Source organism: Somniosus microcephalus, chromosome 4 (assembly GCF_052327205.1).
Source record: "Somniosus microcephalus isolate GS21.2 chromosome 4, FLI_Smic_1.0, whole genome shotgun sequence".
Taxonomy (NCBI): domain Eukaryota; kingdom Metazoa; phylum Chordata; class Chondrichthyes; order Squaliformes; family Somniosidae; genus Somniosus; species Somniosus microcephalus.
In genome coordinates, this window is record NC_140990.1 from 328,099,214 (window position 1) to 328,122,830 (window position 23,617).

The window sequence follows — 23,617 nt, forward strand, 5'->3', positions numbered from 1 at the left end:
ATGAATCGGCCTTCGGCAAAACTCTGAATTCATGGGAAAGTGAGCCGCAAGCATTTCTGACGTGAATGGGATCCCACAAACTTCATCTTTATAATGCATCACCTGAGAATGAGCCACACAGTTACAGGTGTAAAGCAATTTTGCGGAATGCAGGTTCAAACTTAACTGAACAGAAGTCAAGAGTGCTGTTGACAGAATTTCACAACAAGGTAATGTTGAAAATGTCAATATTTCATACGAGAAAAAGCTGTGTAATTCGAGCTTTTGTCCTTTTATTTTTTTTCCCCTACTCATTCTTGGGATGTAGGGGTCACTGAAAAGTCCAGCATTTATTGCCCACCCCTAGCTGCTCTTGAGAAGATGGTGGAGGGTCTTCTTCCTGAACCGCAGCAGTCCGTGAGGTGAAGGTACTCCCACGGTGCTGTTAGGTAGGGGTTCCAGCATTCTAATCCCAGCGGCAATGAAGAAAAGGTTAACCTAGAATTTTATCTCAAATTAAACTACAGAACTAGCGGACATGAGTTCAGACTAGGTAAAGATGGCTTTATGGCTGACATCAGGAAATTCTTCTTCACACAGAGAGTGATCAACATGTCGAATGAACTTGCAAAAAGTGTAGGAGGACCAAGTTCAAGAAACAATTGGATGGTTTGGGGGGGGTGGGGGTAGCTGGGCTGTTAGGATCGTAGGGATGGATTAACATAAGATGGATGGAATAGGGTTCCTTATTCATAATTATCTTGTGACCTTGTGACCCAGGCTTCTCAAATTTAAAGAAAAATATCTATGAACCGTGCTACTTGATCATAGTGTAGTATTGATGGGAGTCAACGAGCAGTGATTCAAACCATTCTATGATCCTATATAGAGGAGGACTAGGCTCAATGTTGAGTGATCCACAATGAAGAAATAGAGAAATGAGGTAATGAGGGCGAGGGGCAGGGGAGGTGACAGGGTGGTGTTAGTACAAATTAACCCACCAGATGAAAATCATACCATTTAGGTTGAGTATGAATGGGAGATCTAATGCACTGTTCCACCAATGGTTTGTACCCATCGCCTTCCACATGTCAAACTACTGATCTTAGTCACACTCTCATGGGGAGGTTCCACACGAAGGTCACAGGGAGAAAGGTATCAATTAAAACAGGCATGATGCCTGGGGAACTCTTGCCCTCTTCCTGAGTTTCGGAGCAGCTTTAATGAAAGTCTAAGAGCATGCCCGTCCCCCCACCCCCCCATTACAGTTTGGCTAGTCATTGCTATGTGTCTGGGGGACTCGAGGCAGAGGACGAGAGTACTTTAAGAAATGCAGAGTCGCATTATCAACAAAAAGACAATCTAGCAACAGCAACATGTATCTATATAGCGCCTTTAACGTAGCAAAACTTCCCAAGGCGCTTCACAGGAGCGTTATCAAACAAAATGTGACACCGAGCCACATAAAGAGATATTAGAAATAAAAACAGAAAATGCTGGAAATACTCCGCAGGTCAGGCAGCGTCTGTGGCGAGAGAAACAGAGTTAACGTTTCAGGTTGAGGACCGTTTGTCAGAACATCAGTTCCGTCAGTTCTGACAAAAGTTCACCGACCTGAAACGTTACCTCTGTTTCTCGCTTCACAGGTGCTGCCTGACCTGCTGAGTGTTTCCAGCATTTTCTGTTTTTATTTCAGATTTCCAACATCCGCAGTATTTTGCTTTTGTACGGAGATATTGGGATAGGTAGAGGTAGGTTTTCAGGAGCGTCTAAAAGGCGAGCGAGGTAGAGGCGGAGAGGCTTAGGGAGGGAATTCCAGAGCTTAGGGCCTCAGCAACTGAAGGCACGGCCACCAATGGTGGAGCGACTGAAATCGGGGATGCACAAGAGGCCAGAATTGGAGGAGCGCAGAGGCCTCAGAGGGTTGTTACAGAGATAGGGAGGGCCGAGGTCATGTAGGGATTTGAAAACAAGGATGAGAATTTTTTTTAATTGAGGTGTTGCTGGACCGGGAGCCAATGTAGGTCAGCGAGCACAGGGGTGATGGGTGAAATTAAAAGAAAATAGCCAAGTCTTCTTCTTCTTAGGCAGTCCCTCGGAACTGAGGATGACTTGCTTCCACATTAAAAATGAGCTCGCAGGTGGCTGATTAGTCTAATGCGGGACCTACAGTCTCTGTCACAGGTGGGGCAGACGGTGGTTGAAGGGGCGGGTGGGTGGGGTGCTTGGGTTGACGTGCGCTCCTTGCGCTTGGCTTCCGTTTGCTCCCGGCGAAGAGACTCGAGGTGTTCAGCGCCAAGTAACTAAAGAGTAATTTTTTTAATAAATAAAATTAATGAATGAAATTTTCATGATATTAAAATATTTAATGAGCTTCTAAATTTTTGCACTGAACTAATCACTGAGAAATTTGCATAGTGCAACAGCTCCATTCTCTGGCAGCAAACGGCATGGCAGGAACAAATATATTCTGGTTCCGTACCCCACAAACCGAATCGGTTAAGATTCCACTGCCGCATTTCACCGACTTGATTACTGTGGCAAAACTGAATATTTTTGGGGCTGAGATCAGATCCAGCCAGATCTGTCATTCCGTGTGAAAGGTTCATGTTAGCCTTCAGCTTGGCTGTAAACACAATAATCCCACACTGTTGAGTTACAGATAAACCTTGTAATACCAGAAGCTATGATAGTCCTCTGTATCATTCAATCATGCTACTTGTCAGATCAGCCACAGATGCCAAACATTTGTTGCTGTTCTCCGTTACACCACGCAAGCAAAGGGAAAACAAATGTGTTAGGAAAATACTGTATTTTATACAGATTATTCCACTCTAGAGTCCATTTCAAGACAATAACATACTCTGCAGTTGATACATGGTCAGTAAGCCACTCAGATTTTGCTCTAATGCATTATGCCATCACCTCAACCCATTAATATGATGCTGCACTGTAACACATTGCAGACTTAAAATTGGGCTCTTTGAATATTAGGACACTTTTTTTAAATGGCTTGGCATCTCTGTTAAATTAGCGGACAAGGGAGTTCCAAGGGGTTGCCCACTTATAACGGAGATGAGGAGGAATTTCTTCCCTCAGAGGGTCGTGAATCTTTGGAATTCTCTACCCCAGAGAGCTGTGGAGGCGGAGTCACTGAATATATTCAAGGTGGAGATAGACAGATTTTTGAACTATAGGGGAGTTGAGGATTATGGGGAGCGGGCAGGAAAGTGGAGTTGAGGCCAAGATCAGATCAGCCATGATCTTATAGAATGGCGGAGCAGGCTCGAGGGGCCGAATGGCCTGCTCCTGTTCCTATTTCTTATGTTCTTATGTACAACCATGTTAATAGTGCTGCACCACTATTCAGGGAGCCGACTTTCAAGGCATACATGTTGTCTGATAACAGTGATTTTAGTCAGAGTCCTACAGAATAGGCTACAGTAATGAAAATACATTACAAAATTAGATAAAGTAAATCATGACAATGTAATTACATATTATATATCTCATCTCACCCTCACACATCTAACAGCATAAATCAAGTACTGACACTATCAAAATAATAATTTCAGTCTGCATTTCTCGTAAAATAGGATCATTAGTGCAATTTAATGTTGTCAGTATTGATGACTAAAGAGCTCATTGTGATGTGCTCATTATGTAACGACCATAGAGAGTTGGTGGGTGTAATGGATTAGATACCTGGATTTAGCCCTAACCAGTGGGATGAAAGTCTCCTTAGTTGCTGCTTTATAAGGCAGAGAATAGTTGAACAGTTATTGAATTGGACTGGAAACTGTCTGCATCAAGAGAGACAGAGAGGGTGGAGCTGCATGTATGGAGCTGCATCGGAGTGGTGGGAAGTGACTGGTTGGGTGCCCCAAGAACCAATGCTCGCACCTTTGCAACTGACGTTGCATAAGCAAAGATTTGGAAGTGGGGATAGAGACAAAGTTGTCAGAATTTGGCGATGGACCAAGATGAGGGGCCTTGCAAACAATCAAAAGCAGACTGATCAAATGCTGAGCTACGGTGCAAATTACTGCAACCGTAGGACGAAAACTAATCATAACTTTTGCATCTAATACTTCATGCCAGAAAAGCATTTAAAGGTAGGAACCTATTTCATATCTCTTACTGGCTCTGGTGATTCACAGTCCTGACTTGTCCAAAAAGAATGTGAATTCCTTAGATTTCTTTAGATTTTTAGACCCTTAGATCTAAATCTTTAGATTTTTCCTGATTCTGCAAGCTCCACTAAAGGGTCATTATTGCCATAATAATATTAACATAGAATCATAGAATCATACAGCACAGAGGGAGGCCATTCAGCCCATCATGCCTGCGCCGGATCTTTGCTAGAGCTCTCCACTTAGTCCCACTCCCCTGCTCTTCCCCCATAGCCCAGCAGATTTTGCCTTTTCAAGTATACATCCAATTCCCTTTTGAAAGTTACTATAGAATCTACTTCCAACACCCTTTCAGGCAGTGAATTCCAGGTCATCATAACTTGCTGTGTAAAAAGACTTTCTCCTCATCTCCCCCATTGGTTCTTTTGCCAATTATCTTAAATCTGTGTCCTCTGCTTACTGACCCTCCTGCTAGTGGAAACAGTGGGCCAGATTTTCATTGGGCTGTCAGGCGGGCTTTCAGGCATGCGAGGAGCAAAAATCCTGAATTCGGGGGTCCCGACACCATCCCACCCAAAACCCGCCTCCATGTAAGTTTCAAGGGAGGTGGGTACCCGCCCCGCACTGGGACCCGCTGACCCGAGGCGGGAAGGGGATTAGTGCCAATTAACTGCCTGTTAACAGGTAGTTAACAGACAGTTTCTAGCCTAATCCCTATTTTGAGGGGTGTCGTATGGGATTCCCGGCAGCTCCAAACCACGCCAGGTTAGAGGAGTCGGGCCGTCGGGTTGAAGGACTTGGAGGGGTCGCGATGTCAGTGTTCAGGTGAGTGATGGGTGCATGAGTGCAAAGGTAAGTGTGTAAAGAAGTTTTACTTACCTGTACTTACCTTTACAGCCTTTCTTTCTCTAGGCTTCGGGAGTCCATCACTCAGCCGGAACTGAAAGCTGAACAGCTGCGATCTGTCAAAAGTGACAGCCTTCAGCTTCCAGTGCCAGTGGCCATTCTAACTGAGTCTGCGTAGAAGGACTCAGGTTAGAAGTCAGACTGTCAGTGTTTGACAGCTTCAAACAGCTGATATTTCATCTGTCAAAAACTCTTGACAGATGAAATTTCAGTCTGTGATGTCACCTGTTGCCGGGTAGCCCTTAATTGGCCTGCTGAGCCCGCTGGGTGGGCTCAACAAGGTCAATCAAGGGAAAATCACGTCGATTGGCCGGACATCGATGGAGGCGGGACTAAAACCCGAAAGTTGTAGTCCCACCTCCTTCCCGACAGCGTAAGGAAAATCCAGCCCAGTTTCTCCCTATCTACCCTATCAAAACCCCTCATGATTTTGAACACCTCTATTAAATCTCCTGTTAACCTTCTCTGCTCTAAGGAGAACAATTCTGCAAAGCCTTCAACTCAAGAAGGCATCACCAATACATCCTGAGAAATGTTATGGCATACTGAAAAAAATTAAGCAACAAAATAAATAATGTTGGAACTGCATCTAAATTTACAAGACAAAGGTCCCACCTAATATATTAATCCATGTTTCAGATGTTCATTGATCCACCGTGAGTTTCCAACATTTCCCGTTATATCTTATTTTCAGCATCCACAGTTTTCTTTTAATCTTTGATTTCAGTGGATGGGAAGCCAATATTACACACCATCAAAGTACAAGTAACACAAGCCCTCATCCCGCTATCTGGGCATCTTGAAGCCAAAACATTTTAGCAAATATGTACAGAAAAATCGTTTAGTCCAAAAGTGCTTCACAATATTGAATGTCTGACCTGTCAAAGACTAGAGTTTGAGTATGAAATCTGTTGATTTGATGCAGTGCATTGAAGCAAATGAGCTTTGGGAGATGCTTACGATTGATCTTGTAGACCCATTTGCAGTGAGTTCTCAGAGCAATGTACATCTGTTAATCTTTGTGCGCTGTTAAGCAAAATGGTTTCAGCTTTTCTTCTTCAACAAGCAAGTCTCCTGAGGTGGCTGCCAAACATCTAGCAAGTAATACATTTCCCCAGTGGAGAACGGCACAATATGAAACTGTATGATCAAGAGGTCACGACCAGAGATTTAATTCAGAAAGTAGCCTAAGCGAAGTTCCTCAGATCAGTTTTACAGTGTGGGTGAATAAAATGTGCATGGCATGAGGAGCTTCTATTTTAAAGGTGAATGCAAACCGTGGACTTAATACCTACACATTACCCCAAAGTTCAGGAAACTATAGGTTTGCACCAACTGTGCTGAATCTTAGCCAGACTACCAGACTACCGCAATCTTCATGCCAAGAGAAAGAAGAAAGACTTGCAATTATATAGCACCTTTCACAACCTTTCACAGGACGTCCCAAAGTGCTTTACAGTCAATGAAGTACTTTTTGAAGTGTAGTCACTGTTGTAATGCAGAAAATATGGCAGCCAATTTGCGCACAGCAAGCACCCACAATCAGCAATGTGATAATGACCAGATAATCTGGTTTATTCCGTGATGTTAAGCAAAACACTGTACATTGATTGCTTGGACTGAGCAGGTCAATCAAGAGGTGACCTTGAGCAAGTAGATTAATGGGTGGTGAAGATGTAGCTTATCAAAAGTCTTTCTATGGACTATTAGCCACAGCACTAATTTTGAGTAAGAGCATGTACTCTAGTGCTGTAGGTAGGGTTCCAATTATCTTAGTCCCTTGATGCCCAAGACAGTTCCTAATTGTATGCCTATTGGTAGATTTTGTTTTGCTTGCCAATTTTATCCCCTTCCTTTATTTTCTCTCCTGAAATTATGACTTCCTTGCTGAGGTATACTTCGATGGATGGCAGGTGCCCTCTGGTACCTTACCAAGTGACTTTATTTATTAATTAGCCTTGCCTGTGAATGCAGGTTGCTTAACTGTGAGGGAGGAGCATCACAGCCTAGACAAAATCTAGCCTCACCCATCACACAAACACACACAGACACACATAAGCACAAGCCCATCCAAACAGGGTCACTGGACAGAAATGAGGAGGGAGCACTAAGGCTGTCCAGGGCCATGTGAGCTTCTAGAAGCTCCTTGGATGACTTCATAAACATGCTGGGTTGGTTCAGGGCATCACTGGACTTAGGTCACGATGAACATTACTAAGCAGTGATGTAATTGTATCACAACAACCATTCACTGACGTCAAAGTGTCATAGTCCATTCACGCATGTGTGGGCAATGGGATTTCATTTCAGGTGTCGACCTTTAAGGGGTAACAGTAGGAGAGTGGTTGGGGCCCACTGCGGTGTCAAAGAGCCTTAACAGGATCGGCTAACTTGTCTTACTATGCTTTTTATACAATCTGTAAGCTCTGCATACACCAGCTGATTGAATCATTTGTAACTAGTTGCTATACGTTTGCCAATGTCAGGGACACGGTGGTGCAGCATGTTGGAGTCCAAGGCGACTTGAATGAGACACATCCACACTTCTCAAAACACTGAACTTCTGATCTCAGCTGGATTGTGCAAGGTGGCCTCGAGATGAAGTGAAGTGTCATTGCGCAAGGAAAGAAGGGTGATAAAGTGAATCACAGTCATCACAAGCCATTCTCACACATCTTATATCAGGAGAGTGAAAAGACTGGAGAAATGTTAGAACTGAGATTTGCGATCAAAAGGTAGATCACAAACCATTTTACAGAATTTGAGAAATCAAAGCACAGAAGAAGGCCATTTGGCCCACTGTGCCTCTGCTGATGCTAGCTCTTCAACTGGGGCAAAAACTCCAATCCAATTTCCCAGCCCTGTCCCCACATCCTTTTACATTCTACCTAATCCAATTCCTTTTTCAAGGATGCTGTAGTCTCTGTCTTAACAGCAACTGGCAGTAAAGTATTCTGTGTTCCAGTAACTCTTGTATAAAAGATAAATCTTCTAACTTTCCCCTTCATCATTCGTGATAATCTTCAGTCCGTGATCCCTTGTTACCAATTTGCCAACCAAAGGATAAAGTCTTTCACTATTTATCTTTTCAAAACATTTCATATTCTTGAAAACCTATTTGATCCCTCTTAGCTTCCCTGTTACAGTGGGGGAAAAAATACAATGTTTCAAGCCTTTCTTCATAAATATAACCTCTAATTTCTGGTTCCATTCTAATGAATCTTCAAGGTACCCTTTCCATGGCTTCGATGTCCTTCCTTTAATGGGAAGCTTAAAACTGCAGGTAATGCTTCAACTGTGGCCTGGCCTAACAATGTCTTGTACAAATCCAACATCACTTCCATGCTAGTGCAATGAAAGAGAGAGAGAGAGAGAGAGAGAAAGAGAGAAAGAGAGAGAATGAGAATACATAAGCATATATTTATGTATATTATATAAAACCTACAATCTCATCCACCCTTTTAATGACCTTTTGTGTTGTATTTATTTTAAAGATATACCCCTTTTAAACCTAAACAAGTAAGTCTCACACTAAAAGAGCCAAACAGGACAGGTCTGTCTGATAGATGATTTCAAAGCACTGCTAAAATCAACTAACTTATTACAGCCCAAGAAATGTAGTCAGCACTTTCCTGGTCTGTATGCTGGCAGTACCCCGGACCAGGTTGCCTTTCCGGTCCTCCCAGCCAAAGATGGTCCTTGGCCTCAAAACCCAGGAAAGGTGCAGATACATTAAAAAAAAATCTGCCAAAATATATTCAGCAAAAGATTTTATGCATATTTTAAGTATCTGGGGTGGAGCCCTGCACAAAGAAAAACATGGGAGTCAGAAAAGAGGGAAAAAAAAGTTTAATGGGACAATTAACAAATGGAACTTTCAAGTTAGTCAATCGAGTCTTACATTCCAGTCGGGGTATCCTATGCACCTCTTTGTGGACTTTCAATAACCCACTTAATTAATTCAAACTGTAAGCCTTCAACTTAACACTGACATAACTCACAACCTATGCTCGGCTCACACACAATTTTCACCATTTAACTCAATTTTAATAGTTAAGAAGGTTTGCTGAATTTGGCAAAGTAACCCCACAGATACAGGCACGGGCTGGGAGAAGGCTGTAATTTTGTTGCAGCATTGTGAACGGATGAGTTCATGCTGTTATTTCGGGGTTGGTACGGCAGTGAAAGTTAAAGCGCTGTTTGTGAAGTGCTGTGCCGTACAAGTTTAACATTTCGACTTTCAGAATCATCTCGATGGAAATACTTCTCTGGTCACTTTGTGTAGGGACATCATTAACATGTTCCTTTTAAAATATATATATATATACTAGCTAGGGGTGCCCGGCGGTGCCGAGGCTTTTTTGAGGGCATGTTGTTGTTGGAAGAGAGAGAGAGAGAGTGAGTGGGGGGGAGAGAGAGAGCAAGTGGGGGGGAGAGAGCGAGCGAGTGGGGGGGGAGAGAGAGAGCGACGTGGGGGGGAGAGAGAGAGCGACTGGGGGGGAGAGAGAGCGTGAGTGCGGGGGAGAGAGAACGCGAGTGGGGGGGAGAGATTGCCATCCTATATTGAATCCTGGTCCCCGAACGCCTCAATTTAAAAATTCTCATCCTCGTTTTCAAATCCCTCCATGGCCTCACCCCTTCCCTTAGTCTATAACATACTCCGGCCCCACAACCCTTTGAGAACTCTGCACTCCTCCAGATCTGGCCTCCTGTCTCCATCTTCCACTTCCTTCACACGATCATTGGTGGCCATGCCTTCAGCCATCTAGGTGCTAAGCTCTGGAATTCCCTCCCCAAACCTGACCATCTCTCTGTCCTTCTTTAAGACGCTCCTTGAAACATATCTCTGACCAAGCTGTCAGTCATTTGCTCTAATATCTCCTTATGTGGCTCGGTGTCAAATTTTGTTTGATAATGCTCCTGTGAAGTGCCTTGGGATAATTTAATATGTTAAAGGTGTTATATAAATGCAAAATGTTGTTGTTGTTGCTGTTCTTTGAATGACGTCATAGGATTTTTAACATTCGCATAAACTAATGAACAGACAGACGGAAAGCTCAGTTTAACATCTCATTCAAAACATAGAAGTTCTGACAATGCAGCAGTGCTTCAGTATTACTTTGCATAGAACTAACAGTCTTGATCAAATTATATTATGGAAATGTAACATAAAATAGTGCAGGTCAAGAACAATCTTCTCACTTTCATTATCTAATATTGTTAGTGTCTATCTAGTTCTGTCATTAGAATTTCAGTAAAATGTTATGGTGGGGATGCAATACCTTTACTCTTCAAAAAAAAGGCAATTTGCATTTATATAGTGCCGTTAGCACAGATAAACGTCCCAAGGTGCTTACTTCCATTTGAACTGTGGAAAATGTACAATTACGGTACCATTTTGTGCTTCAGAACATAGAGCAAAAAAGGTTAAGGGGAGATTTAATAGAGGTGTTCGAAATGATGAGGGGTTTGGATGGAGTAGATCGGGAGAAACTGTTTCTAGTGGCAGGAGAGGCGGTAACCAGAGGACACAGATTTAAGATAATTGAAAACAAAGCGAGCGGGGAGATGAGGAGAAATGTTTTAATTCAGCAAATTGCTATGATCTGGCATGCCCTGCCTGAAAGGGTGGTGGAAACAGATTCAATAGCAACTTTGAAAAGGGAATTTGATATAGACTTGAAATGGAAAAAAAAAATTGCAGAGCTACGGGGAAAGAGCAGGGGAGTGGGACTAATTGGAGAGCTCTTTCAAAGAGCCGGCACAGGCACGATGGGCTGAATGGCCTCCTTCTGTGCTGTATGTATCTATTATTCTATAAACTTGGATTTTGTCTGGAGAGAGCATTTGAGTTAGAGTCGCTTCTACTTATATCCTACTCGGAGGTATATGGCTGAATGAACATTGAATTCCACACCAACACATATCTTCCAATGGCATCTTGCAGTTAGTGATTGGATCAGTGAGCTACACCGTAATTCATCCATTTCTCCCCTTTGTGATCTCGCGTCTGATTATAGTGTTGTCATCATTTCCCATCTTGACTTGGGTTTCTTCCACTAAAGCTTGAATTGATAACCTGCCTATTCAATTCCTGATGGAGGCTGTTTAAACTCACTTCAGTGTTGGTAAGCAAAGTGGGTGCTAAACCTAATAACAGTCCATTACTTTACCAGCTGGTCTTAAATTTAATGCACGCTCCCTTCAGCTGTACAACAACTTGCATTTATATAGCACCTTTAACATGGTCAAATGTCTCAAGGCACTTCACAGGAACGTTATTAAACACAATTTGACACCGAGCCACATAACGAGATAATAGGATAGGTGACCAAATGCTTTGTCAAAGAGGTAGGTTTTAAGGAGCATCTTAAAGGAGGAGAGAGAGGTAGAGAGGCGGAGAAGTTTAGGGAGGGAATTCCAGAGCTTAGGGCCCAGGCAGCTGAAGGCACGGCCACCAATGGTGGAGCTATGAAAATCGGGGATGCGCAAGAGGCCAGAATTGGATCAGTGCAGAGATCTCGGAGGGTTGTAGGGCTGGAAGGAGGCTACAGAGATAGGGAGGGAGGTACAGACAGGCTCTGCACATCAGTTTTAAAGTCAGTAGTTCCACAACACTGGTCTCAGCAAAGCTGCCAACTTCAAAATCAATTCAGAGCCTGCCTATTAAAACAACAGAAGTGGAGCATAGAGGCTCCGAGATCATCCCAGGCTGCTTAGAAACCAGGACAGTGATGTAGCAATAGAAATCCACAGATCACTCTTTAGGATTATAGAATCATAGAATGATATGGCACAGAAGGCGACTGTTCGGCCCATCATGCCTGTGCCGGCTCTTTGGTAGAGCTATCCAATTAATCCCACTGCCCTGCTCATTCCTCATAGCCCTGTAATTCTTTTTCCCTTCAAGTATGTATCAAATTCTCTTTTGAAAGTTAATATTGAATCCGCTTCCACCGTCCTTTCAGGCCGTGCATTCCAGATCACAACAACTCGCTGCGTAAAAAATTGTTTCCTTTTGTCGCCTCAGGTTCTTTTGCCAATCACCTTAAATCTGTGTCCTCTGGTTACCGACCATTCTGCCACTGGGAACAGTTTCTCCTTATTTACTGCATCGAAACAATTCATAATTTTGAACAATTCTATCAAATCTCTTCTTGGCCTCCTCTACTCTAAGAAGAACAATCCATGCTTCTTCCGTCTCTCCTAGAGAGACACTTATAATGGACAAATTATCCACATCTAGATAAGTCTGTTATAAGTGGCTTGCATTGTACATTTAATAGGGACAAGAATGACTGTTCCTAGGCTGGTCACTGCTGGTGGAATGAATTGAAGGTGATGAATTCAGAGGTACATTATACAATATTAAAGATTTTAACTTTAATGTTTCTTGTTTTTTCCCATAAGCCCAGAGACAACACTGTTATCAGTCGGTAGAATACAAAGAGAGGAAAAGGATAAAAACAATCAGTGCCTTTTACACATACCGGGTATCTAAGATGTTGCCCATTGTATTTACATGGCATTTTCGGATAATACATTAATATCGCACATTCTTACATAGAGCTTGCTGGTAAAGATGTTCATGCAAAGGACACTACTGTGCCCGGAGTGATCAAGCGAAGCAAAAAGGAGTGACAGCTTTGGTTAGATAAGGGTTTTCAATATTAAGTAGCTGAAGGCATCCATTCCAAGTTATTCATTTAAGGCTTGTCAGTGCTATGTCCTTCAGTTACTACACGTTCTGAATTGTTACAAACCGCTTTTCATATTGCAACGATTCAAGAGGAACAATACAACTGCAGCTAAACCTGTGTCTGCTCCGGCGCTTATGTCAGTAACATCGCCAACACTTGAGCAATTTCACTCAAAGCATTAATACGAGTGATTTGTGGGGTTGAAAGGGGGAGCCATAGTAATTTGTCTCTCTCGTTCCCTTCTGTCCCGGTGAATTACGCACAGTAGAACAGTAAAACAGAATCAACAAATTGTTCAAAGTGTGACTGTTGGCAATGTTACATCAGGTGTGAGACCATCTGGAGCTGTTAATCTCGCACAGTCCAGCTTCCCGCCAAATCAACCAAAATCGACGTGGACTCAATTTGAAAACTTAAGGCTAAAAAGAAACCAAACAGTCCAATGGTCTCTTTCTAAACTTAAGTTTAAAAATTGACAGGCAGGATTTGGATTCTTTTGAAAAAAGCGCCCATTATCCTGTCAACTCTTGTGCAGCAACAGAAACTTCACTGGCAGTCGGATGCCAGGGAGGAGATCTCTGTGCGTGCGCCTAACTATACACATAAGAAGCTCTGCATTGCCTTAGCAGGTAACGGGGTAGTTTAACTCAGTGCTGCCTCCTTGTAATAGTCTAAAAGTGGTACTGGTGTCAAGCCAGTAGGTACATCATAACTGCACATCAGAGGAATCAATAGCTCATCTGAAGCTGAATGGGAAGAAACCCAGAAATATTTGTGTTTTTATTCAGGTAATGTTATTAAGGGACCTGGCGCTCAGGCAGGTAAATGAAGTTCAAGTGCAGATCAGCTCAAGAGGCTGTATGGCCTACTCCTGTGCCTATGTTCCTATGTTCTTAAGTCTTTCATAACCTTGCTGCATTGATGGTAGGTGCAATAGGACCTTACTTTACCTAAATTTTACAAAACTTAGATCCCATCTTCGCATTTTATTTTTCGTAACTGTACTTTTTCCTCATAACTAGCCTGGTCGCCTTTGTTCTGTCTATTAAGGGACTTGTGTTTTTGAGAAATCATCTTGCTCAAGTTTGGGATCAAGTTTATACCACAATAGCTCACTCCCTTCAAGAGGCAGCTGGGTTTGAATCCTAACAATCAGTTCTTCAAAATAAAGAGTTTTCCTGATTTCCCCAGCTATCTCCATCAATGTTCAAAGCTTCCCAAAATCCGTTTCCAACCCCAAAAGGTTTCTGACTGAAATTTGAGGAAGTAACGCAGTCTATAATATTGTGAGATCTTATCACCTCTGCCATCAATGCAGCAAGATTACTAAAGACATGGAACCTAGGAACAGGAGTAGGTCATTTAGCCCCTTGAGCCTGCTCTGCCATTCAATTAGATCGTGGTTGATCTGTACCTCAACTCCATTTACCCGCCATATCCCTTGATAACCTCACCTAACAAAATTCTATCAATCTCAGTCTTGAAAGATCAAATTGTCCCAGCCTTTTGCAGGAGAGAATTCCAGATTTCTACTACCCTTTGTGTGGAAAAAGTGCTTCCTGATAACCCGCCTAAATGGCCCAGTTCTAATTTTAAGATAATGTCCTCTCATTCTTGAGTCTGCCAACAAGAGGATATAGTTTCTCTGTATCTACCCTATCGAATCCTTTTAACATTTTAAACATCTCAATCAGATCACTCCACAACCTCTATACGCAAGGGAAATACAAGCCATGTTTATGCAACCTGTCCTCATAATTTAACCCTCCAAGCCCCGATATCATTCTGAGACAGCACAGGGAACAAGGCCAATTAAAAAAAAAATCACAGCATTGTTGAGGTTCCCTCCTCAAGAAGATGGGCTACAAGAGGAAAACAATGCAAGACTTGCGACATTTTACCTGGTTAAGTTCTCTATTTCTGGTGGAATAGTTTTAAGTCTGTTTCCCCCAAGTGAAAGAGATTTGAGTCTTTGCAATTCTAGAAGCTGAGAAGGAACTACAGACATAGGATCTACATTTTGTTTTTATATCCAACCTGAGAAAGTACCTCAGATTTCAGGATGCGGAGCAGATAAGCCAGTTGCACCCATAATTAAAAATAAGGTTTTCGTGATGTTGAACAAGGATCACTATGGTTGATAACAGAGTGCTTAAAAATGTTAAAAAAGTTGCTGGCGATTACAAACTGAAAACAACAGCCAAAGGTTGCTCTATTTTAGAAAACTAATGCGCAAATGACAGAGCTAAATTTGTGATGAGACATTAGGATAACTCTATGCACTATAACGCAAGCCAGCTTGGATCAGTTTGCCGCTGCTGCAATCAGTTATGTTGTCCCTTCAGTGAGGGTATAATACAACTGAAAGTTCCACAAACCCCCATGGTCTTGAGAGTACCAATATGACCGGTTAAGCCCCAGAAGATGTGATGTGTTCAAACTGAATCTGCACTATGATAAGATTATAATTGTTTGTTCAGATCTGAAGCTGAATGGGAAGAATCGCAGCTCCCAGTAGTCGGTCTACCTCGCTGGGTCTCAGGCTGGCTGGTCAGCCAGGAGCAGTGCCCCTGGTGTGCCGCAGACCGACTGGCTCAGTTGTGAGAGATTACTGAGTCTACCGCAGAGGGTGGACTTGGTTCCAAGTTTCCATCACCATCTCAGAGCCAACGCGAACCCAAAGAAATCCTGCCTACAATCCCTCTCAGGAGGATAATCACTAGTTAGTCATTAGGCAACTGACAAGCTTGCATTTGAGCTCTCGCTAGGCAAACAGCAGATGCTAGGAACCCCTCATGAGCAGTGAACAACGGAATTGGCCACATTAAATTCAGTTCAAACCTGAACTTATTTTGTTATTAAAAAATATTGTTGTAATATAACAGCCATTTCAAAAACAAAGGATGTATCTTAAATAGATTACATTTTCCAGGGTTGAGTTTATATGCTTCATTTCACACCTTTAATAAACAAGATAGAAACAATTCTAGTAATTTCATTTTTGAGATAATAAGACAGTGGACACATCCCAAACATAAGGTCGACACAAGAATCAAGTCAAGTTGCCGCATTCAAGTCATGTTTCTTTGTACTGTGGCTCCCTATATTGACGAATACTACAAAATAAATATTAACATGTAGCTTTAAACCAATATTCTTCTCACTTTGCAACTTGTCTGAGCAACATCTGCTCCACAGTGACATCTGTAGTCAGCCAGAGAACTGCAGCATAGGGAAACGTTAGCATGATACACTGCTGTACAAGCGAACCGTGCTTTATACTTCAAACTAAGCACCAAAGTTGTGACAACTGAACACCACTGGGTAAGGCAATTGCAGACTGGATGTTGCTTAAAGACTGAACGACTGTCTTCCCTGCTTCGCAGTAATTGGCTGTGCTTTTCCACCGATGTATGCATAAAGCAAGACGCTTGGCAACGGTTTCAACTGAATGCACTCTTTCTTAACAAAGTTAGACTTTTCCCCTCGTAACAAGACTCACCCGCAGGCGTGTGATTGCAACCTGTCAGCGTTTGCATGCATTTCCTCCGCCATATCACTCTATACTAATTGTGTTCACTTGTCATTTCGATTTTGCAAAACCGCCACGTTAGGCTTTAATGGTCGATTGTCACTTGCAATTTGTCAAAATAGGGTACCTGTGATTTGTGGGTGGTTGGGGTGAGGGGGTGGGGGGTTGTAATAAGTTTGAATCCGGTAGTTTCTGGGACCACAGGAAGACTTAAGAAATTTGTATTGGCCGTGCCAATGAGCGAGCCTGCATTGACACAGTGCTCTCAGATCGAAGGGAATTCTCGTATTCTACAGGAAAACACGCCCTGTACAGAAATAGAGGGGGGGGGGGGGGAAATAAGGAAAGCTGGGATTATATAAGGAAACTGCAAGAGAAACATCATCAAGGGAACATAGAAAAATGCGCAGTCTACAGGAAAGGTCTAACCAAGGGCTGTGAAACTCGGAGTTAGACGTGTTGACATCTTGTTTTACCTGAACACTAAACACACACATAGAAAAGGGGACGGGATATCATAGTTTCCATACGTGGAAAAAAAACACAGAAAGTGTGACGCGCTGGAGAAGTTGAATCAAAATAAGGAAGCATTCTAACCCAACAAAGCAGACTGCTGTTCCCTGGATTTGAAAAAAAGATCAGGGAAGGTTGAACAACTTGTCCTAACTCGGGACATGACCAGTGCCCCTAATTCTCTCTCTCTGGAATTTCCGGGTTCTGCCCCGCTCCAGCTGTCCCGCGACTTTCCTGCAGAGAAGCGAAGGATTGAGCGGCTGGAGGGTGAAAGGGTGGACACTTGTTTGTAACCTGGCGAACGGGGAAACGGGAAGGAACTTTCTCAGTGAGCTCGGCATCAGCACAACTTGAGGTGTGACATGCCCTGGTTCAATTCATTCTACTAATAGTAAGTTTTGTGTTCTGTTCCTTAAAGACATTGCCAATCTGACGATGTCCCCCAAAGTGTGGCTCTCTATGGTAGTCCATTAGGGTACAATAGCTGGAAATACCATTGCTTATAGTCTGAGATTTCAATTGATGGCGAGTTAATCTGCATTTATATATTAGTTTTATTTTGAATTGTCATAATTTGGTCAAATTGAGTGGAATCGCGTTTCTTTAAGAGGTAAATCGACCTCCTTCCTCCCTCCCTTCAAATGCCGCCTCGCCTACACTTACGAGGCGCCCAGCCTGATCGGAGGGTTGGAAAGTGTTTTGTAAACAGGCACACACTGTTGTCAGACTATCTGCAACGCGCTCAGCACTGCCGAGGGCTCCCCTGGAACTAGAGCTTCTCACCGGGGCTTGCAAGTGGCGAGATCTCCAGACACCTCCACGCTGTCGGGTCGCAAGTTACTGATGTTCAAATACAGATTCACCTGAACACGTCTGGAAAACGCACCGATCGCTCGCCTTCCATTTACAAATTAAAGTTACCGACGGGGGAGGGGGGTGGGGGGTGAAAGATAAGAAAAAAAAAGACAGCCAGTTGGCCAATTAAGTGCAAAAAAAAAACTATCTTGTTGCTGTATATTCCGGAGTGTGACACTACATGGTAGGGAACAAGAGGCGGCTGGGAAACACACACATCATTCTGCCCGTCTGATGTTAGAGGGTCTCTCACTTCCCAAAGCTATACAGAGCAGTGTCTTACTGAAAGAATCCGGCAAACATCTGATCCCTTCCCTCAGTCAGACCAGGTCCGTTGCGGCACTTTTTATTATTATTATTTAAGGTACTGTAATAAGACAGAAGCTGTACTTACGGGAATAAGCGGAGGCGATGCACACCCATAGGCTGATGGATAGAGAGAGGGCGAGGAATAGCTTGCTGCCAGCCAGCGGGTCCATTTTCAAACAAAACCGAGAGGGTGTACAGTGTGTGTGAGAGAGAGAGAGAGAGAGATCAGGACAGCAACTCTCTGCTCCTCACCATGTCAGTGCGCGTCTGATCTCCGTGTCCCCCTTCCTCCCCCCCCCCCCCTCTCTTCCTCCCTCCCTCCCTCCCTCTCTCTCTCAATTGCCTCCTCCTCTTTCTGAACCAGCTGCTCGTTCACGCCATCCCGCCGCTCCACGTTCTCCTGCGCCAACCAGTGTACCCGGAATCACGGACGTAAAGGGAAAGATCCGGGGAGCTGTTGTCGGGAGTGCAGGGGAGGAGGGGGTGAAGGCTGGACCGACTGCCTCTTATTCCTGTTTCCAGACTCTCTGTGTGTGTGTGTGTGTGCTGGACGAGACACAGACGGCCCACAGCAATGCCCCGAGTGCCTCTCAGGAAAGGACAGCTGTCTATTCCCTACATAGCTTACTTTTTTAATGCTAAATCCGCCACTCGTTTAAGAAACCTGTTCAAGTAGGGGGGAAACGCAGGGATACGATATGCTTTCAATCCGCACACAGCTCTTTAATGCATGTTCGCTAAAAGTTTTAATGCTAACAAGAATTGATCCCAATATTTCATCTTTATTATTTACTAATTATTTTAGCACTTTCTCGCCAGATGCCAGATATCCATTCAGCGCAGCATGAAACTTCCCTTTGACTCCAGATTATCTCCACTGATTTCTGTTCTATATTCATTATTGATTCATTATTAATTATTTGCCATGACTTTTTCCTTCGATTGGTTGCATTGAATAACATATATGGGCATTTAAAACGGCGAAATGTTAGTATCCATCAATTTACAAGCTAAACTCAGACAGACTGAGACAGTCTCAGTTAATAATGACTGTATCAGTCCGAGTTCCGTTACTCCTCTCCTCACAGTCCCTGTGGATACAATACTGTCACTGAATGCATTATCATTGATATTAATAATCTAGCGCCTAAACAGAACACCTAGATCCTTTCTTTTCAGTTCAACCGGCGGTATTTTCCAGCACCGTCCCCCCCCCCCCCCCCCAGTCGAAGCAGGTGTCAGCTGTGGCCAGCACAACAATCTAGGCTGACATTCCAGCTCAGTCCCATCGTCAGGTACTGACGCAGTCCGTGTCCATATGCAGCAAGACCTGGACAACATTCAGACTTGGGCTGACAAGTGGCAAGTAACATTCGCACCACACAAGTGCCAGGCAATGACCATCTCCAACAAGCGAGACTCTAACCATCTCCCCTTGACATTCAATGGCATTACCATCGCTGAATCCCCCACTATCAACATCCTGGGGGTTACCATTGATCAGAAACTGAACTGGACCAGCCACATAAATACTGTGGCTACAAGAGCAGGCCAGAGGCTGGGAATTCTGCGGCGAGTGTCTCACCTCCTGACTCCCCAAAGCCTTTCCACCATCTACAAGGCACAAGTCAGGAGTGTGATGGAATACTCTCCACTTGCCTGGATGAGTGCAGCTCCAACAACAATCAAGAAGCTCGACACCATTCAGGATAAAGCAGCCCGCTTGATTGGCACTCCATCCACCACCTTCAACATTCACTCCCTCCACCACCGGCGCACTGTGGCTGCAATGTGTACCATCTACAAGATGCACTGCAGCAACTCGCCAAAGCTCCTTCAACAGCACCTTCCAAACCCGCGACCTCTACCACTTAGAAGGACAAGGGCAGCAGGCGCATGGGAACATCACCACCTACAAGTTCCCCTCCAAGCCACACACCATCCTGACTTGGACCTGTATCGCCATTCCTTCATTGTCGCTGGGCCAAAATCCTGGAACTCCCTTCCTAACAGCATTGTGGGTGTACCTACACCATATGGACTGCAGCGGTTCAAGGCGGTGGCTCACCACCATCTTCTCAAGGGCAATTAGGGATGGGCACTAAATGCAGACCTAGCCAGCGACGCCCACATCCCATCAATGAATAAAAAAAAAAATCTTCCGGATGAGATGTTAAACCGAGGCCCTGTCTGCTCTCTCAGGTGGATGTAAAAGATCCCATGGCCACTACTTGAAAGAAGAGCAGGGGAGTCATCCTCGGTGTCTTGGGGCCAATATTTATTCCTCAATCAACATCACTAAAACAGATTATCTGGTCATTATCTCATTGCTGTTTGTGGGAGCTTGCTGTGCACAAATTGGCTGCCTCCTTTCCTACATCACAACAGTGGCTCCACTTCAGAAAGTACTTTATTGGCTGTAAAGTGCTTTGGGACTTCCTGAGGTCGTGGAAGGGGCTATATAAATGCAAGTCTTTCTTTTCTATTTTACATTCACTCCTAACTATTTTACATTCATGCCTAACTATTTTACATTCACTCCTAACATTTGAGAGTGATCTTACACTTCATTTTTCTTGGGGGGAGAGATTAATTAAGAGTTTCACCATCCATGCTCATTGATAATAAATGTCCGAAGGCGCTTTATTCGTTTTGGAAGGACAGAGATAGTTCTGCAGGTATTTATAACCAATTAAGGATGAAGTTGAACTATTTTGAGAATGTTGAAGCTATGGTAGAGAAGTACTCCGAGGAATTGCTGAGCGAGGCAGTGATTACAGCCGCTGAATGTTCAAACTAGCATCTTGCTGCCGAAGCCTGGGTTACATCTTTCAGCAGTCGGACAGCCAACCCGCGGGTGTTAATTCTGCCTCCTTACTCTGTCAGAATCAGTGCCGTCTCCAAGACTGTACTCTCAACCCTCGTTATTGGGCAGGTTTACGTCAAGCAGAGACGAAACAGAATTAAAGTTAGTCAGAATTCTTTGCAACTTAAAAAAAAATAGGGCAAGATGTTTCCGCTTCGGAAATTCTGCCTTCCTTCATTCACAACACGGTCCCTGTGCTAATTTGGAGATATAATTCCTTCCTACAGCTAAAAGGGCGGCGAATGGAATAAGAAGTAGATGGCATTAGGAGAATGGCCGTGTGAACTGCACTCATATTGATATTAACGCGTGCTCACTGTCAAAAATTATAGTGATCAGTATTTGGCATTTCGGAAGAACCGCTCGGGAGAAGCGCCAATACATCTCCTCAGAAACTGGCTCTGCATACTCAACCAATTTACTTCAAAATTGTGCCACATTCATCATTTTCAATGTGTATTAACAGACATATTGTTAAATTCCAGGCTGATTGCAGAAATATCGCCAATTCCCGCACATATAACACTGGTAGATTAACTGTACATTCAATAAATAAAGGCTTGTTTTCACACTGCAAAATTCAACATCTCATCTATGCTCAACATCCCACCCCCCCCCACTCCCCAATAACCCGGCAAGCATATAATTTCTTGTTGTAAGTACATAAAGATTAATTAATTAGCTAGACATCCGAACAGCCGCTCAAAATGCGGTGTAACTCCAAGGTTAAACATTAGAGGGACCGATAGCTGGGATCATTGTCGATAGAGTCATTGGTAACAGCGGTGGTACTTGGTGATAGATGGGGTAATTGGGGATAACTGCGGTAATGAGTGAAAACTGGGATTTAAAAAATATATATATTATTGATTCTGGGCGGCGCTGGCAAGGCCAGCATTTATTGCCCATCCCTAGTTGCCCTTGAGAAGGTGGTGGTGAGCCGCCTTCTTGAACTGCTGCAGTCCACCTGGTGAAGGTACTCCCACAGTGCTGTTAGGGAGGGAGTTCCAGGATTTTGACCAAGCCAGGATGAAGGAACAACAACAACTTGCATTTATATAGCACCTTTAAAGTAGTAAAATGTCCCAAGGCGCTTCACAGGAGTATTATAAGACAAAAAAAATTGACACCGAGCCACATAAGGAGAAATTAGGGGAGCTGACCAATAGCTTGGTCAAAGAGGTAGGTTTTAAGGAGCGTCTTAAAGGTGGAAAGAGGGGTAGCGAGGTGGAGAGGTTTAGGCAGGGAATTCCAGAGCTTAGGGCTTAGGCAGCAGAAGGCACGGCCACCAATGGTTGAGCGATTATAATCAGGGATGCTCAAGGGGGCAGAATTAGAGGAGCGCGCATATCTCGGGGGTTGTGGGGCTGAAGGAGATTACAGAGATAGGGAGGGGCGAGGCCATGGAGGGATTTGAAAACAAGGATGAGAATTTTGAAATCGAGGCGCTGCTTAATTGGGAACCAATGTAGGTCAGCGAGCAAGGAATGGCAAAATATTTCCAAGTCAGTATGATATGTGACTTGGAGGGGAACTTGGAGGTGATAGTGCTGTTCCCATGCACCTGCTGCTCTTGTCCTTCTAATTCGTGGGTTTGGGAGGTGCTGTTGAAGAAGCCTTGGCGAGTTGCTGCAGTGCATCTTGTAGATGGTACACACTGCAGCTAAAGTGCGCTGGTGGTGGAGGGAATGAATGTTTAAAGTGGTGGACGGGGTGCCAATCAATCGGGCTGCTTTGTCCTGGATGGTGTCGAGCTTCTTGAGTGTTGTTGGAGCTGCACTCATCCAGGCAAGTGGAGAGTATTCCATCACACTCCTGACTTTTGCCTTGTAGGTGGTGGAAAGGCTCTGGGAAGTTAAGTCGTGAGTCACCCACCGTAGAATACCCAGCCTCTGAACTGCTTTTGTAGCCACAGTATTTATGTGACTGGTCCAGTTAAGTTTCTGGTCAATGGTGACCCCCCAGGATGTTGATGGTGGGAGATTTGGCAATGGTAATGCCATTGAATGTCAAGTTGAGGTGGTTAGATTCTCTCTTGTTAGAGATTGTCATTGCCTGGCACTTGTGTGGCACGAATGTTAATTGCCACTTATCAGCCCAAGCCAGGATGTTGTTCACGTTTTGTTGCATTTAGGCATGGACTGCTTCAATATCTGAAGAGTTGCAAATGGAACTGAACACTGTGCAGTCATCAGTGAACACTTCTGACCTTATGATGGAGGGAAGGTCATTGATGAAGCAGCTGAAGATGGTTGGGCTCAGGACACTGCCCCCAGCAACTCTGCAGCGATGTCGGGGGCTGAGATAATTGTCCCCCAACAACCACAACCATCTTCTTTTGTGCTAGGTATGACTCCAGAGAGTGGAGAATTTCCCCCCCGATCCACATTGATTTCAGTTTTACCTGGGCTCCTTGATGCCACACTTGGTCAAATGCTGCCTTGATGTCACGCTCACCTCACCTCTGGGATTCAGCTCCTTTGTCTATGTTTGGACCAAGGCTGTAATGAGGTCGGGAGCTGAGTGGTCTTGGCGGAACCCAAACTGAGCATCAGTAAGCAGCTTATTGGTGAGTAAGTGCCGCTTGATAGCACTGTCAATTACACCTACCATCACTTTGCCGATGATTGAGAGTAGACTGATGGGACGGTAATTGACCGGATTGGATTTGTCCTGCTTTTTGTGGACAGGATATACCTGGGCAATTTTCCACATTGTCAGGTAAATGCCAGTGTTGTAGCTGTACTGGAACAGCTTGGCTAGGGGCACGGCTAGTTCTAGAGCACAAATCTTTAGAATAGGATGTTGTTGGGGCCACAGCCTT

General features: G+C 44.0%; 1 protein-coding gene across 1 annotated transcript in view; it reads right to left on the minus strand.

Moving 5' to 3' along the window:
- The window catches only part of LOC147120678 (contactin-associated protein-like 5), a 1,541,569-nt gene extending 1,523,351 nt beyond the window's left edge, over positions 1 to 18,218 (minus strand). Inside the window, exon 1 of the mRNA XM_085986862.1 lies at positions 18,013 to 18,218. Within this exon, the coding sequence (XP_085842988.1) occupies positions 18,013 to 18,097 (85 nt within the window). The 5' untranslated portion in view covers positions 18,098 to 18,218. The remainder of the gene's footprint in view (positions 1 to 18,012) is intronic.
- Positions 18,219 to 23,617: the final 5,399 nt, after the last annotated feature.